The 15,984-nt window shown below is 41.3% G+C and overlaps 1 protein-coding gene across 1 annotated transcript in view; it reads left to right on the forward strand.

Annotated features, from left to right (window-relative positions):
* Positions 1-201: 201 nt before the first annotated feature.
* The window catches only part of SPPL3 (signal peptide peptidase like 3), a 139,019-nt gene continuing 123,236 nt past the window's right edge, over positions 202-15,984 (forward strand). The window contains exon 1 of the mRNA XM_058691083.1: positions 202-365. Within this exon, the coding sequence (XP_058547066.1) occupies positions 343-365 (23 nt within the window). The 5' untranslated portion in view covers positions 202-342. The remainder of the gene's footprint in view (positions 366-15,984) is intronic.

The following is a 15,984-nucleotide window of genomic DNA, read 5'->3' on the forward strand; positions in this document are numbered from 1 at the left end:
GCTCGCCCGCCCCGGGGCCCCCTTGTTCTCCGCGCCGCCGCCGCCGCCGCCATGTTGGGTTTAGAGCCGCAGCGGAGCCGCCGCCGCCGCCGCCGGTGAGGGAGGCCGAGAGCGGAGCCCGCCCCGCCCCGGGGCCCAGGGAGCGGGGCCGCCTTGGAGCCCGGCCTCTCCCCGCCAGCCGCCTTCCCGGCCCGCCCGCCGTGCGAGCCAGCGAGCGAGCGCCGGGCCGCGGCCGCGCCTTCCGCTCCCGGCCCGAGCGAGTCCGCCGCCCGTTCGTTCCGCCGCCGCCGCCGCCGCCGGGCCCGGCCAGAGCCTGCAGCGGAGCCCAAGAGAGTCAGCGCCATGGCGGAGCAGACCTACTCGTGGTGAGTGCGGGGCTCGGGAGGCCGGGGCGCGGCGCAAGTGGGGGTCGGGGCGCCGGCGCGGCCGGCCGGGGGCAAGAGGAGGAGGAGGAGGAGGAACAGGTGCGCGTTGCGGGGGGGAGGGCACGGGTTGGGGGTGCACGCCCCCCTCGTCCCCACCAGAGGGGGCGGCTGGCGCTGGAGGAAGGCGGTCAGCGGCCGGGGACCCGGCGCCCGAGAAGGGGGATGGAGGCGGCGGCGGCCGCGGCGGATGTCATCTGGTCATGGGCGGAGCAGGTGATGGAGAAGGGGAGCATGACCCCAAAGGTGGGAAGCCCGCGGATGGGAAGTTGAATCCCCTGGGCACCCCGGAACTGACTTGAGGGGGTGGCTCCCGGGCAGGAGGAATTGAAAGGGTGGGCAGAGGCGGGCCGGGGCAAGGGTGAGCCACTGGGTTGCGAGGAAGTTGGTGGGAAAAACAGGTGATAAAAGAGGACGAAGTTGGAAGTTGTGAGAGAGGAGGAGCCGTCTAACTGGGGCCGCTGCTCGGCACCTGGAGGGCGAGTGAAGGGAGAGTTGGTAAGGTGGGCAGAGGCCCGGGCATGACGGAAGGGTTAACGGCGGAAGGAGCGTCTCGGGAGCCATGGAGGGAAGTCCCTTGTGAAGAGTTTGGAAGGGGAGCCTGTTTGGATGACCACATTCTGGAAGGGAGGTCGTTGGTGGCAGTGGGGCATGAGTAGAATCTTTGTGAGGGTAGGTACTCTGTTCTTCAGAATTTAAAGTGACCTGGTGCCCTGGGTCAGGTGTGGAGATGGAAGATCTGCAAGATCTGCCCATTTTTATAGGACTTTTAAAGTTATTAAATAGCTTATTAAGGACTGAGAAGCGTTACTATGTAGTTTATAGAGTGAGAACATACCTGTCTTGAGAAGGGAGTGCGGTGTTTGGGGAGAAGGGGATGAGAGGCCTCCCTGTAGCATGTGGAGGTGGAATATTTGCAGGAGGGGTTGAGGGAATGATGATAGTTTCCTTGAAGAGTGGAAATTGGATAGTGCGGAGGAGGTAGTAACGCGAGGGTGAGGAGGCAAGAAATGGGATGATGGTGTGGGGATGGGGAATCCGGTTGCAATCTAGAGAGTTTGAAGATGGTTTGCCTTTGGTTTGAAGCCAATTTGACTTGGGACAGAATTGTGTGCTTTCCCTTGTTAGAAAAGAGCACAATAGAGTAGGAAGGGCAGGGCATTTGGAGTTGGAAGACTTGGTTTGGAGGTCCGGTTCACCACTAAGTTGCTTTATAACTGGGCAGGATAGTAAGTTCTCCATTTCTTTTCCCTTACTACTAGATAGGAGAATTGCCTTTTTCTTGGGTTGTAAAGATTAAATGAATAACTTTACAAAGCACATGGCAAGCTGTAAAGTGTTACATTTTACTACATTATAGTTAGGGAAACAGAGAATGGGTAATAAGTGAAAACAAAGAATGGTTTTAGGTGGAGGGCTTTAATGGAGTGGATGCTTTGTGGTGGTTGGCGTTAGGATAAGTCAGGAACTCATTCTGTCTTCACAGAGGGAAAGAGGGTTGATGTTTGAAGATGGTCGTTCAAAAGGGAACCTCAATGATGTGTATATAAGCTCAAAAAGAAGATAACGGAAAGACTGAAATAAAGTAACACTAAAAGAAGAATTAAAACGTTGGTAAACAGTTGTGACTGCATATGTATTTTTAAAAGCTGTTTAATTGGATAGTTTTGAGCAACAGTGAGCTGCCTCTCCCTAGCAGGTAATAAGGAACACAAGATTGCGGCTGGAGCTTTCTTATGGACAGAGTAAGTTCGCCTTGTGGTAGCTAACTCATCTCAAGCTCTTAACACTCTGGCCCAGCTGAGAGTCCTGATGGCTACCCTGCTTTGTGCTGTATAGAGGCCGCGGATGGTTGGAGGAAATACACTGGCCAAGAAGTGGGGGAAATGAGAGTGTTTCACTAGGTAGGTTGGCCACACACTATCTCTGTGTGATGTTGGACAGCTCTGCTCGTTCAGTAGGGACTGTTTTGTGAAGTTTGATAGTTTACAATATTCATCCTACTGAAATACTTCAATCTCAGCTCCCTTTGGCTTTACAGGCAGAGAAGCTCCTTGAAATCAGAATGCTTAGCCTGTCATCTTTAGATGGAGAAACTTTTTACATCATCTTGAGAGAGGGAGTTGTCTGAGGCGAGAGGACTGGAAAACCAGGCAGCTTTCTAGGTTCTGATAGTTACCAGAGGTAATGATCCATGTGGCGGTAAGGTACTTGTTTAATTCTCCCAAGGCCCTGAGGTCGGTGATCACTCCCTGTTTTAAAGAGGAGGAAATGTAGGCTCAGGAGGACAAGTGATTTGTCTAAGATACTTCATCTGTGATGCTTTATTTTGTTGGACATGAATTCTCCCATCATTTTATTCATTCTCCTTGAAATGTGAGTATGAAAAAGGTATTCCGAAGGTACATGTAAACTGAGTTTTGGAATATCTCTCATTTGCAGTATCTTTGTCACCATTCCTTAGGTTCAGGCAAATAAGAGTTGATTTTTTTTTTTTTAATAGACTTATGCTTTATTTGTATGTGGCCTTGAGGAAAATCAACCTTGTGGAGACCACTGTGGCAATATAGATTTGTCTGAGGATGGAGTCAGCGAAGAATGTAGAAGTCAGAAGAATGAAAATAGGTTTCTTTAGGATTTTTATATAATAAGATAATGTAAATCATAAAGCAAGTTGGCCATGAGGTGGTAATTGTTGAAGCTTAGTGATGAGTACATGGGGGTTTATTATTTTATTCTGTATACCTGGACATATTTACATTTTTCATAATAAAAAGTTAATTTAAAAACTCTACACATGCTGTTCATGCTGTTTTCTGATTTCTTGTGCTTGCTTTCTGTGTTGAGAAGCTTTCTGTGAGTAGGCGTATTAAGAATATGTAGGTTATGACCTGATGAATGAGGGGGCACGAGCCACCCAGGTAGTGGGCAGGTAGCTCCCTGAGCATGCGAGCTTCCACTTTGGGCACGTGAAATCCATGGGGTTGCTCTGGTTGAAGGTGCAGGTTCAGTACACCCATACAACAGAAGTACAGAGTTCCCCTTGTCTGTGGGGTTTACATGCCAGGACTCCAGTGGATGCCTGAAACCAAGGATAGTACTGAACCCTAATATATCCTATGTTTTCTCTATCCATAATACTTAACGATAAAGTTTAAATGATAAATTAGGCCTAGTAAGAGATTAACAACAAAAAATAAAATAATTATGATGGCATACTATAATAAAAGTCATGTATGGTCTCTCAGAATATCTTACTGTACTGTACTCACCCTTGTTGAGATGATAGGAGATGATAAGATGCTTATGTGATGAGATGAAGTTACGTGCATGAACATAGGCATTGTGATGTAGCATTAGGCTATTATTGACCTTCTGACAGTACGTGAGGAGGAGGATTATCTGCTTCTGGACTGTGGCTGACCCTGGTAACTGAAATCGTGGGGCCCCGTGAGCCAGGGAGAGGGTAGACCTGTGTCCCAGGTCATGAGCAGGAGATACATAGCCGGGTAGCAAGTACCTGTGATTGGTGTGGAGGTCAGTAATTTGGGGGGCTTAATGCTAGTGGTTATTTTTAAAAGGTGCCCAGGGAAAAGCAAAGCAGGGACTTGTGGTGAGTATCCCAAACTTGAGTCCTTATCTGAATGTCCAGACTCTGGGTGTGATTATGGATATCATACTAAAAAATGGCTAGGTAGCAACTCAGAAAAACAAAGTTCTTGTTCTCAATAGTTGTTTTCCTCATCACACTTTCTTCCTAGCAAATTCTATCAAAATCCTGTCACCCAAGGGTTCACTGCAAATTCCACTGAGCTGTGAAGCATTTTCTGAACACCCCAACTGAAAGTGATCTCTTTATTGTTGATACTTGTAGTCTGCATCATTCCTCCCTTTACATGTGTGAATACTTAAGCCTCTTCATTAGATTGTAAACTCCTTGAGGGTAAGGACACTGTTAACACTAACCTTTGTCTTGCCCATAGCTCCTGCTTAGGAGCTGATTGAGTGAACATGATTTTCAGGGTGTTTCATCCTTTGTTGAAAGGATTTTTTTTTTTAATTTTTTAATGTTTATTTATTTTTGAAAGAGAGAGAGAGAGAGAGTGACAAGAGTGCAAGCAGGGGAGGGACAGAGAGAGAAGGAGACACAGAATCCAAAGCAGGCTTCAGGCTCTGAGTTGTCAGCACAGAGCCCGACGTGGGGCTCAAACTCACGAGCCGTGAGATCGTGACCTGAGCCAAAGTCAGACGCTCAACTGAGTGAGCCACCCAGGCACCCTTGTTGAAAGAATATTTTAAGTGTAAAGGGAAGCTACAGTTAGATGAGTGTTTATTATAATCCATATACTTATAGAAGAGAGCTTTTGGTAACTTAGTTTCCTGGTATCACTTGCTATAAGAATGAATAATGCCATCCTTAATAAAGTTTTAAATAAAAGCTATTGACATATGAAATTAAAGTTATTGGTAGTAACACCACAGTCTTTATCATGATTAAACCACAAGATTCTGCTTGTATCCTTTTTGCTTGTAAAGTGAGGAAGTAAAGGAATGCATGTGAAAACACAAATAGAAGGTGCAAACTAGACTTTTATTAATTTGAGAAAAATACCTTGCTTAATAAATATTTTTGAGCAATTGTTTTAGCTTAAGTTCTGTGGGAAAGGGGAACTTGTCTCTCTTATTTTTATTTTTTAATTTTTTTTTTTTAGGCTTGTCTCTTGATGGAGTCATTTATAAGTGCACTTGAATCTTGGTGGTAAAAGTTACTTATGTTAGGGTTAATGTTGGTGTAGGGGGAAAAGGAAATAAGTACATGTGAACCTCATTGGGATGAATTTTGTTACCAAAATAGTATCATAATAATTTATTGTGTTTTCTCCATGCTAGGGCTTTACACGCATTGCTAAGTAAGGAAACTGAGGCTCAAAGAATGTAAGTAACTTGCCAGATAACATGTAAATGGTTAAAGGGCTCAAAGTCCAGACTGACACGAAGATTCTGTCACTGAATCTACTTTCATTTCCACAGTCACCACTCAAGCCAACCCATCTTTTGAGTGAGTTCCTTGTTAGCCTCCTCACTGGGTTCCCCCCATTCTCCACACGATGGCCCTTCTGAGTGGCCTTCTAACTCCTTGACTCAGATCCTGTCAATACTCTGCTTTTAAAACCCTTTGGTGGCCACACTTAGAATAAAATTTAAGTTCCTTAGTAGACTCTTCATAGTCTCATGTTGTGTGTGTCTCTGAGGGATGACAGACCATAAACAAGCTAAAAGTTTCACAAGGGTAAGAATCTATTTTGATACTCTCTCCAGGGCCTGGCATGTAATGGGTAGCTCGTAAATATTTACTGAACAAATGAATGAGAATGCTTCCCTCTGGCCTACGTTTAAGATCTGCTCTAAGGATTGCATTATGTTGAGGTGATATAGTGTTATGATAATGGACTTTATCCTGTGAGGTATTTACAAATAGTGCTAAACCTGAGAGTGAGAAATAACAGATCTCTGGAACTCACGGAAGTCACTTCTACTTTGCAGTTACTGTTGTGTGTCATTTTATCTCTAGTGATTATACCTGATTGCTGTATCTTGTGGTCATTGCATCTAATACAAGTTTTTCAGAGAGAAAATACTCAGTTGAAAGTATGTCTCTAGTATTATAAACTTTAGATTGGCTCATTAAAAAAATTTTTTTTGATGTTTATTTATTTTTGAGAGAGACAGAGACAGAATGTGAGTGGGTTAGGGGCAGAGAGAGAGGGAGACACAGAATCCGAAACAGGCTCCAGGCTCGGAGCCGTCAGCACAGAGCCCAACGCGGGGCTCGAACTCACGAGCCGTGAGATCATGACCCGAGCTGAAGTTGGCCACTCAACCAGCTGAGCCACCCAGGCGCCCCAAGATTTGCTCATTTTAAAAACATGTTTTGCTTAGAGTTAAGGTGCTGTAATAATGGTTTGGTGATGCATGATTCAAGCTGAAAATTAACCAAAACTAAAACCAAGAATTTGTACCAAAATCATTTTCCTCAATGTTTCTTATGAAGCCTGGGGAGGGGGAAGGGGGAAGCTGGAGAGTTGGTAGCCATATCAGCCTATAATTTAGCAAGTAGTATTACGAATTAAAATGCCTAATGCCTGTGGATCTCTCAAAACAGATTTCTACGTGACCACTTATTTTAGAGATGACAAATGCCACTGAATTGAGGTGTTATGTAGTTCTGTATAGTTGTATTTTACTTCAACATAATAACTTCATTTTTATCATTCTCACGTTTCATCAAACTATCTCAGGGAAAATCCAGGGGTGTTCTAAGAGGAGAGAGTGTGTCTAACCAAGTGCTGTTTTAGTTGGCTACGTTTGGCATCTGAACTTCATGTGGTTGCTGTCCCTGGCAATAGAGCCATAAGAATGACTTGATTTATTAAATTCTATAATATATTTTCTGGCGTTTAATGGTTGTTTCTTAAGAGTTAAAGGGAAGTATTGGTTTTATTCGTTGTATGTTTAAATCAAGAAATTTTTGGAACTTTGCAACAAGTTTCTGCAACACATTTTCCAATCCTCACTTAAAAAGTGAGAGGTAGAGTTCTCCTCTTCCGTAATTTTAACCTCTTGGGTGTCTAGAGGGGCTTCAGGTGACAAAATTCAATTTTACAGGGAAAATCTACAGTTAGTCCCGATGATCCTCACAATGAATTCTTACCTCTCAGATTTTATTAGTAGGTCTCACTAGGTCCACAGCTTAACATAAAACAGACCTACTCATTAGCTGTGACTAGACTAGATTGAGGACCTGTGAAAAGATTTGAAAGTATTTTTAAGATATTAGACTGATGAATATGCAGTCGCCTAATAGACACCTAGTAGAAAATCCCATTTCTTGGTTTGTAGGTTGCACCCTAGCTTGGTAAGAAAACTCAGTAATCTCTATTTTGGACTTCTGGTATTGATAGTGAAGAACTATTAAGGGATAAAAAACAAAAGTGCACTAAAGTAGAGGTGTGCCCCAGTTGTTTTTTATGTAAATTGTATTGAACGTAAGTGATGGCTCAGAAAGTATTTGATTCTGCCAACGTCATTCACTAAATTTTTGTTTGAAATTCTAAAATACGAGGATTTACTTCTCGTTGTTTTTGAATTGGGAAACATTTGTTGGAGGGTGATTTCCATCTCTGATGAACTGTGAGCTAGTCTTGTCTTGGTCCCAGTATTATATTCTGTACAGTGGTTATGCCTGTCCTCCATAGAATTGTTGCAAGGATTCAATGAGATAATGTAAGTGCAAATGCTTTGTAATTGCTAAGTGAAATATAAAAAGCAAGGTATTTGTTCTCTACATTGTAAGATCCAGACAGGTTCCAGATACAGGTTCCTCGCTGCAGAAATGATTTTTCTCATTTCATGAAATAACTAGCATTTAAACTTTGAGATGTTCAAATAATGTTTTATAAAAAGAATGAGAATAGTTTGCAAATTGTCATTGATTTGTATTGTTGCCTTTGAAATGTGCTGAAATGTGCTTCTAGTCCTGTTTTGAAGTCCAACAAACAAGAAAAACCATGAATAAAAGCTAAGTTTTTTCATAAAATAGTTTTATTTTGATCGCTTGAAGGCAGTTTCCTTCATAATGTATGTATTCATGTGAGGGGAAGAGAGCAGTGGTATGGATAAACCTAGTCTTTTCCTGGTTTTCTCTGGAATGGCCAGGACACTTGGACCCTAAAATGTGTGAGGAGGGGCTGTTAGCAGTTTCTTATCTGTTTCCCTACTCCGTACCAGGTCTGCCAGGCACACCCATTTCCCCTCATCTGAAGGCCTCAGATTTTGGCTTCACTCTGACCTAAATAGGACATGTGCAGCAAAGTTTTAATTGTTTCTTCAACTTAGTTATACAGACATTTTGACTTAAGTACAGTACTTGACTTCGTTGTTTCCTTGTCTTAAGTTTTGCTTGAGTTGTCTAGCTTTACTCTCCAAATCTGTAAATCTTCAGGCTTTGCCTGACAGCCTTAACTTTTAAACATTGGACTGTATGCTTTACTGACTTTATAAACCCCCAGAAATTTACATTCATTTCTCAAAAATGCTTGGAAAAATACTACTGTTAGAAGTAAAAGTTAGAGAGTGAATTCTTTTATCTGTGCATTGATCAGTGCAAGCACCAATACCTTAAAAATATTTTCAAACATTGGGGCGCCTGGGTGGCTCAGGCGGTTAAGCGCCCGACTTCGGCTCAGTTCATGATCTCGTGGTTTATGGGTTCGTGCCCCGCATCGGGCTCTGGGCTGACAGCCCGGAGCCCCGAGCCTGGAGCCTGCTTCCGATTCTGTGTCAACTTCTCTCTCTGCCCCTCCCCCACTTGTGCTCTGTCTCACTCTATCAACAATAAATAAACGTAAAAAAAAAAAAATATTGGGGCGCCTGGGTGGCGCAGTCGGTTAAGCGTCCGACTTCAGCCAGGTCACGATCTCGCGGTCCGTGAGTTCGAGCCCCGCGTCAGGCTCTGGGCTGATGGCTCGGAGCCTGGAGCCTGTTTCCGATTCTGTGTCTCCCTCTCTCTCTCTGCCCCTCCCCCGTTCATGCTCTGTCTCTCTCTGTCCCAAAAATAAATAAAAAACGTTGAAAAAAAAAATATTTTCAAACATAGCTTTCAGAGGGGCTAAGTCTAGTCTTGTTACAGAAATGCCACCTGGTACTGCTGCAAGGCTAGCGAGAGTGAAAGATTTGAGATAAGATCAGTTAATTAGGAAGGAGAGAATAGAGAGGGCAGAATGGAAGACCGGAAGTTGAGGCTTGGGAAACTCAAAACTGAGAATGGGAGGAAGAAGAGGAATCAAAGGAAGTTCCATCAGAAGTAGGGTAATTAGCAAAGCTCCATGGCAGTGAAAGAAAAGGCACAGAGAATTTGGGGGGGCAAGAGTGTAAAAAGCTACAAGGTTCAAAGAGAATGAAGAAAAAACAGGCTATTGAATTTGCAAAGGAAGTCATTAGTGAAAGTGCACTAATAAAGATCAGAGTAGTGAGGGTGAAAGGCAAATTAGGGAAGGGTAATGAAGAAATAAAGGCATCCTTTGGGTACTGGCCATTTGTTTGCCAAATAAGATGGGAAAGATGTAAGGAAAGAGTATGCTTGTTATAGACAGGGCCATAGGGTCTTCTGTTTTTATTGATAAGGTAGAGGATTGTATATTTGAAGCCAGGGAGAAAGAGAAATTGATCTTGGAAAGAGATTATTATTATTTTACTGTAGTTTAAATTTAGAGATTTTTATTTATTTATTGCAGTCATGGATTTCAGTTAGGAGTTGTGAAGGGAAATTAATGGGAAATGAACAACACTTAATGGGGATGTGACGTTTAGTCTTTGATTCTTTGGATCTTTACATTAGTACTATTTCGGATTGTATTTCATTTGGATGTCTTGTTTTCTTTGTGTGTGTGTGTGTGTGTGTGTGTGTGTGTGTGTGTGTGTGTGTGTGTGTGTGTGTTAATTGTGTCCAACCTCTTTGGTCATTTGAAACATTGTTGCCTTGTAATCCTACTTCCTGTATTTTCTTTAAAATACTTGTTATTTCTGCCAAACTGGATTACTCACTGTTTCCCCTTTTATTCAAGCTCTTATACCTGGTTAGCCTTTCTCCCAAGTCTCTAAATATGTGAGTCCTATGCATCTTTGAAGGTCCAGCTGAAATGCTTTCCTCTTGTTACAGAATCTTTTTGATTTGTCTAGAAGAAATATTCTTCTGATGCCTGTAGTTCTTTATCTGATCCTGCCATGTGGCAGCACTTTGATGATTTTCTGACCTTGCATTGAATATATTTATGTGGCTATCTTCCTACCTTGACCGTGAACTCTGGGTAGAGGCTGAGGTTTTCTTTTTTTTAAAGAATGAATGTTTTAGAGGTGACATTTGCCAGGTGCTGGATTTTAGAATGTAATGTTTCCTTAAAAATATAATGAAAGGGCACATAGAAGAGAGGAGAGAATACTTACCTAACATCTCACAGCTCTTTGAAGAAAATACAAAAGTAAAATTGTTATTGTTAAGTTGGATCAAGTGCTGTGGCCAGATTTGCCTAACTTCCTAATATCCGTATAGCACCTTGAGAAGGAAAGTGGCTCAGCCCCCGAACCAAACACCTATGGGAGGCGTTTACAGAGGACCACAGGCTCTTTAGAGTCAGCGTCTTCGTTTATCTCAGTCTTTTTCAACTTGACTGCAGACCAACTGCTACCAATTTATTTATACTTGATCTCCCAAACAGGCACTTTGTGATATAATACTATTTTTTTTAATTGGAGAAGCTCTGCTTTTTTTTTTTTTTTTTTTTTTTTTTTTTTTTTTTTTTTTTTTTGGTAATTAGCAGGGGACGAGTTTCAGTCACATGCTCAAATGAAAATATTTTGCAGGAAACTTCCTTTGAGGTATGAGGAGCAATAAGTTATGTGGAAACCAGCTTCTGAGCAATTTAACATTTTCTCTCTTGCTTCTATTTCAGAGTTTCATATTCCTTGTATTTAAGCTTTTGTTTAAAGAGCTGATAGCATGATCAATACCTCTGAGTTACAAGAGAAATGTTTATATTATTGGTTGCATTCACAGGAGTGTCTTTTTAAAATTGCATTGCAGTGTTCAGGTACAATTTGGTGGTGGTATAGGAGATATCTGTAAGGGATTGGATATCAGAAGTTTAAGAGAGAAATTGTTTTTGGAAAGTAATAGATTTTATAAGTAAGGATCTAAAAGATATATTTCTGATGATTTATCTTAAGAGGATTTTATCATATTTTTCCTTAATTTTCTTTACATTTTATCTGAAAATATTCAGTTCCTTCATATTTTTGTTGCTTTTACTATCAAGAAAGTATATATGTCTCACAATAATATTGTTTCAATTTACAAATTGTTCCTTATGTTATAAAGAATGAACCTCCAATGTAGTCTAATCTTTAGATTAAAAATACAATTTTTTTCTGGAAAAAAATGGTGCTAATTTTTTTTTTAAATAGAAACTTATTTTGCCTTCATCTTTTCCCTGTTTTTAAGAGACTGTTTTCTCTTTTAACTCATTTCTTTTCTCTTGTTTAATAATTGTAATTCAGAAAGGGCAATTAAAAAAAATCTCGGCCTAGTGAGTGCATATTTTAAATTGCATAGATACAGCAGTGCCTCAGTCTTAGTTTAGAGTTCAATAACCTAGTCGTCTGGATAGGGATAAACCAGGAGTTTGGGGGATTAGAAACTTGTTTTTGTTTTGCACCTTTGTATGCTGTACAACGGTGAAAATAACTGACAGACCTAAGGATGATATATTAGGCTGGTATTCATGGATAGCAAAGGTTCCAAGACCTAATGCTAAAGGTTACCAACCAATTTAGAACAAAAGGGACTAACAAGTAGAAGTGAGAGAGAACAGTGAATAGCAGATGTGATTGGACAGTAGAAGCGAGGCAAAGGTTACGAGACTCACGCATCAGGAAACTCAAGTAGTGAGACCAAATGGAAAAGATAGCCAGCTACTGGAATAGGAAACTCAGCCAGAGTCATCATGTGGCAAAGGTGCAAATAGCCCCATACATCTCTGCAAATCCAGCTTTGTGCTTCAGTTTAGGCTTCCCAAGTTGATAATGAGTCAACATTTGGTGATGAGGCAGTCTTAGCCTGTCCCATAGCTATCAAGAGCTTCTGGTGGGGCATCACAGCTAGGGACCTTGGAGACATTCTTAATCCCCATCAAACAAGTCAGTAAGCCCTGTTCATTATATATATATATATATATATGTATGTGTGTGTATATATATATATATATATATATACACACACATACATATATATATATGTATTTTTTTTTCAATTTTAGAAACAATTTGTCTCCTCTTTATTCCCATCGTTGTCCCTAGATGACCCTTATTTGTGTTCCCTTAGTACATTGTACTTACCTTTTTCTTTTTTTTTTTAATTTTTTTTAACGTTTATTTATTTTTGAGACAGAGAGAGACAGAGCATGAACGGGGGAGGGTCAGAGAGAGGGAGACACAGAAGCGGAAACAGGCTCCAGGCTCTGAGCTGTCAGCACTGAGCCCGATGCGGGGCTCGAACTCACATACCGCGAGATCATGACCTGAGCCGAAGTCGGCCGCTCAACCGACTGAGCCACCCAGGCGGCCCCCGTACTTACCTTTTTCAATTGTTGTTTGTTTCCTTATTTGTTTCCTTGTAAAGTATTGAGGGCCTGATTATATTTTGTGTCTTTATCCTCAGTGGCTTGGCACATAGTTTATTTAAGTGTTATTCTAGGGGCACCTGGATGGCTCAGTTGGTTAAGTGTCTGACTTTGGTTCATGTTGTGATCTCATGGCTTGTGGGTTTGAGCCCCGGTTCGGGCTCAGTGCTGAGAGCCCAGAGCCTGGAGCCTGCTTCAGATTCTGTGTCTGCCTCTCTCTCTCTGCCCCTCCCCTGCTCGTAATCTGTCTCTCTCAAAAATAAGTAAACATTAAAAAAATAAATATTCTGTATTTTATTTTTTAAAATAACCCTAAAAGTAAAATTAGTAAGATGGAAGGTTATGTGATATCTTCTGTTGCTTTCAACTTTCAGTTTAAGAGCTTGAAGGGACAAGCATCGAATATCATTTGGGTCTATAGGTCAGTCTTTTACACTAAGTAATTGAAAATATTGTTGAAGATGTTAGGCTGGACCTACCTTGGTTATAACTAGTTTATGGAACCTCTTCAAAATACAGTGGGAGAATTGGTCACTGTGTTGGTTAGCTGTTGCTGCAGTAATACTGCATAACAAATTATCCCCACACCCGGTGGCTTAAAGTAGGAGTCTGCAGGTTGGCTGGGCACCTTTGCTTCTTGCTTCAGATATGTAAGTCAGTTGGGCGGCTCTGCTGCATGTGTGTTTAATTTGGGGCCTAGACTGAATGGGCAGCAGCATCTGCATGGGTGTGGGGGGGGGGAGTTCTTCTCATGACAGTGGCAGAAGCATAGGAGGGCAGGTGGAAACCTACAAGACTTCTTGAGGCTCAGGCTCAAAACTGGCATACTGTCATTTCTGCTTCATTCTTTCAACCTAAGCAAGTCTTTGGTGGAAACCAAAGACAAGGAGCCACAAAACTACATCTTCCCCGTTTGTGGGAGGAGCTGCAAAATCACATGGCTACAGAGTAGATTCTGGGAGACTCGAGGAATTAGTGCCAGTAAAAGCAGTCAACCACAGTTGGAAGTTCCCACTTCCCTTTCATGTGACTAGGTGTCACTTTTCATTTTGTTCTAAAATGAAGCATATCATATAGTCAGATTTCATGTAGGTCTCTTTCTCTAGCATTCAGGTTTTCATTCTAATCTTTTATATTTTTAAAATAGCATTTTTGAGGTATAATTCACATACCATATAGTTCATTCATTTAAAGTGTACGTCTGGTGGTCCCTAGGTGGCTCAGTTGGTTAAACGTCCTACTGAGCTCAGGTTGTGATCTCACAGTTAGTGAATTTCAGCCCCTCATCAGGCTCTGTCTTGACAGCTCAGAGCCTGGAGCTGTTTCGGATTCTGTGTCTCCCTCTCTCTCTGCCCCTCCCCTGCTCTCAGTCTCTCTCTGTCTCTCTCAAAAATAAATGAAATATCAAAAAATAAAAATAAGTGTACATCCAGTGGTTTTTAGTACATTCACAGAGTTGTGGAGCCATTGCCACAATCAATTTTAGAACATTTTTTTTTCCACCTCCAAAGAAACCCTGTCATTAGAAATTACTCCCTTTTCCCCCTTCTCCCTAGCTCCTGGAAGCCACTAATGTACTTTTAGTTTTTATGGATTTGCCCATTTCATATAAATGGAATAATACAATAATATGTGGTCTTTTGACTGACTTCTCTTAGCATGCTGTGTTCAGGATTCATCCATGTTGTGGCATGTATTGGTGCTTTGTTCCTTTTTATTGCCAAATAATATTCCATTTTATGCATATACCATATTCTGCTTATCTGTTCATCAGGTGATGATTGTTTTCATTTTTTGGCTATGATGAATAAATGCTACTATGAACATTCATGTAAAAGCTTTTGTGCAGATGTATATAAATTTACGTTTCTCTTGGGTAAATACCTGGGAGTGGAATTGCTGGCTCATTTTGTTTCTCTGTGTTTAACATTTTGAGGAACTGCCAAATCATTTTCCAAGACAGCTGTACATTTTACATTCCTACCCACAATGTTTGAGGGTTCTGATATCTTCACCTCCTCACCAGCACTTGTCATTGGCCATGTTTTTTTATTATAGCCATCTTAGTGAGTGTGAAGTGGTTCTTGTGTAGTGTTTATATTTAAGGGTTTATAGAGGATAAAAGCAGTGGTTTAAAATGTTAGATCTGTTTGCACTTAACAGGGTAGTACCAGAGTTGCCACCTCAGTTTTAATTACCTAAAAAAAGGTAAATTGAGGGGAAAAATAATATAATATTTTGACTCAGATTTTTCTTCAGGCTACTCCTTATTTTACATGCTAGAATCATTTAGCAAGAGATTAACCTCAGGTGATTGTTAATCTAGTTCTTTACCTTTGAGTAAGTGAATGCCCGCCCAGATTACTCCGGCAGCCTGCTGTGTCATCAGTAGTCTTGGGACTGTGACTGGTTTAATGACTGAAGTCGTTCGTTTTTTTTGGGGGGGGGGGTGGCGGGGGTTGCATGGAGGGAGTCCTCTGTATCTGTTCTTTGCCAGCAAGGTAATCACTAGAGGAGTTAGTTGTAAAATACGACCTTTTTTGGGGCAGCACTGTTCAATAGAAATATAATAAGGTACATATGTAATTGTAAATTTTCTAGTAGCTGCATTAAAAGTAAAAAGAAACTCATGAAATTAATTTTAATAATATGGTTTATTTAATCCAGTATATAAAAATATTTGTATCATTGATTGTATGTAATCAAAACAAAAATTAAGATATTTTACATTTTTTTAGTACATAGTCTTTTCAGTTCAGACTAGCGACATTTTAAAAACTTAACATCTACAAGTGGCTGGCAGCTGCCATATTGAACAACAAACACCATTCTGGAGGTCTAAGAGCTTATGATCTGGATTTCTGCTCACATGTATGATGATCTGTATCATTAGGAAAAACAGATGAGTGCTTGATCAGCCTGTATTTCTAGTTTCTCAGTTTTATGTTGTTACTGCCTTTTCTTTTTTTAAATGTGGAAGAGAATCTTCAGAGGGGTACAGAGAGACCAGCTCCTTACAGCTCAGATTCTTGGCTGTGAGTAGAGATTAGTTAACAGGGGAAAGAAGAACTTTGGTCTCCCTCGTCATTAAGGGTGTGTACCAGGTTCTGTAGTTCTTGGCAAATGAAAGAACTGCTACCATTTGGTTCTTATTCTAATTGTTCTTGTACATTCAGGGTCTCATTTGGCCTGTTGTTTATCAGTTATATACCACTCGTACTGTTTGACCACATAGTTCTCTCTTGGTTAGACAAAATAAGGCTGTGGGTTTGATCTCTGTAATTAATGACTCTTTGCCTGCTGGGGCTTCACTATAGTAACTAACGCAG

This window comes from Neofelis nebulosa, chromosome 11, assembly GCF_028018385.1.
Source record: "Neofelis nebulosa isolate mNeoNeb1 chromosome 11, mNeoNeb1.pri, whole genome shotgun sequence".
Taxonomy (NCBI): Eukaryota; Metazoa; Chordata; class Mammalia; order Carnivora; family Felidae; genus Neofelis; species Neofelis nebulosa.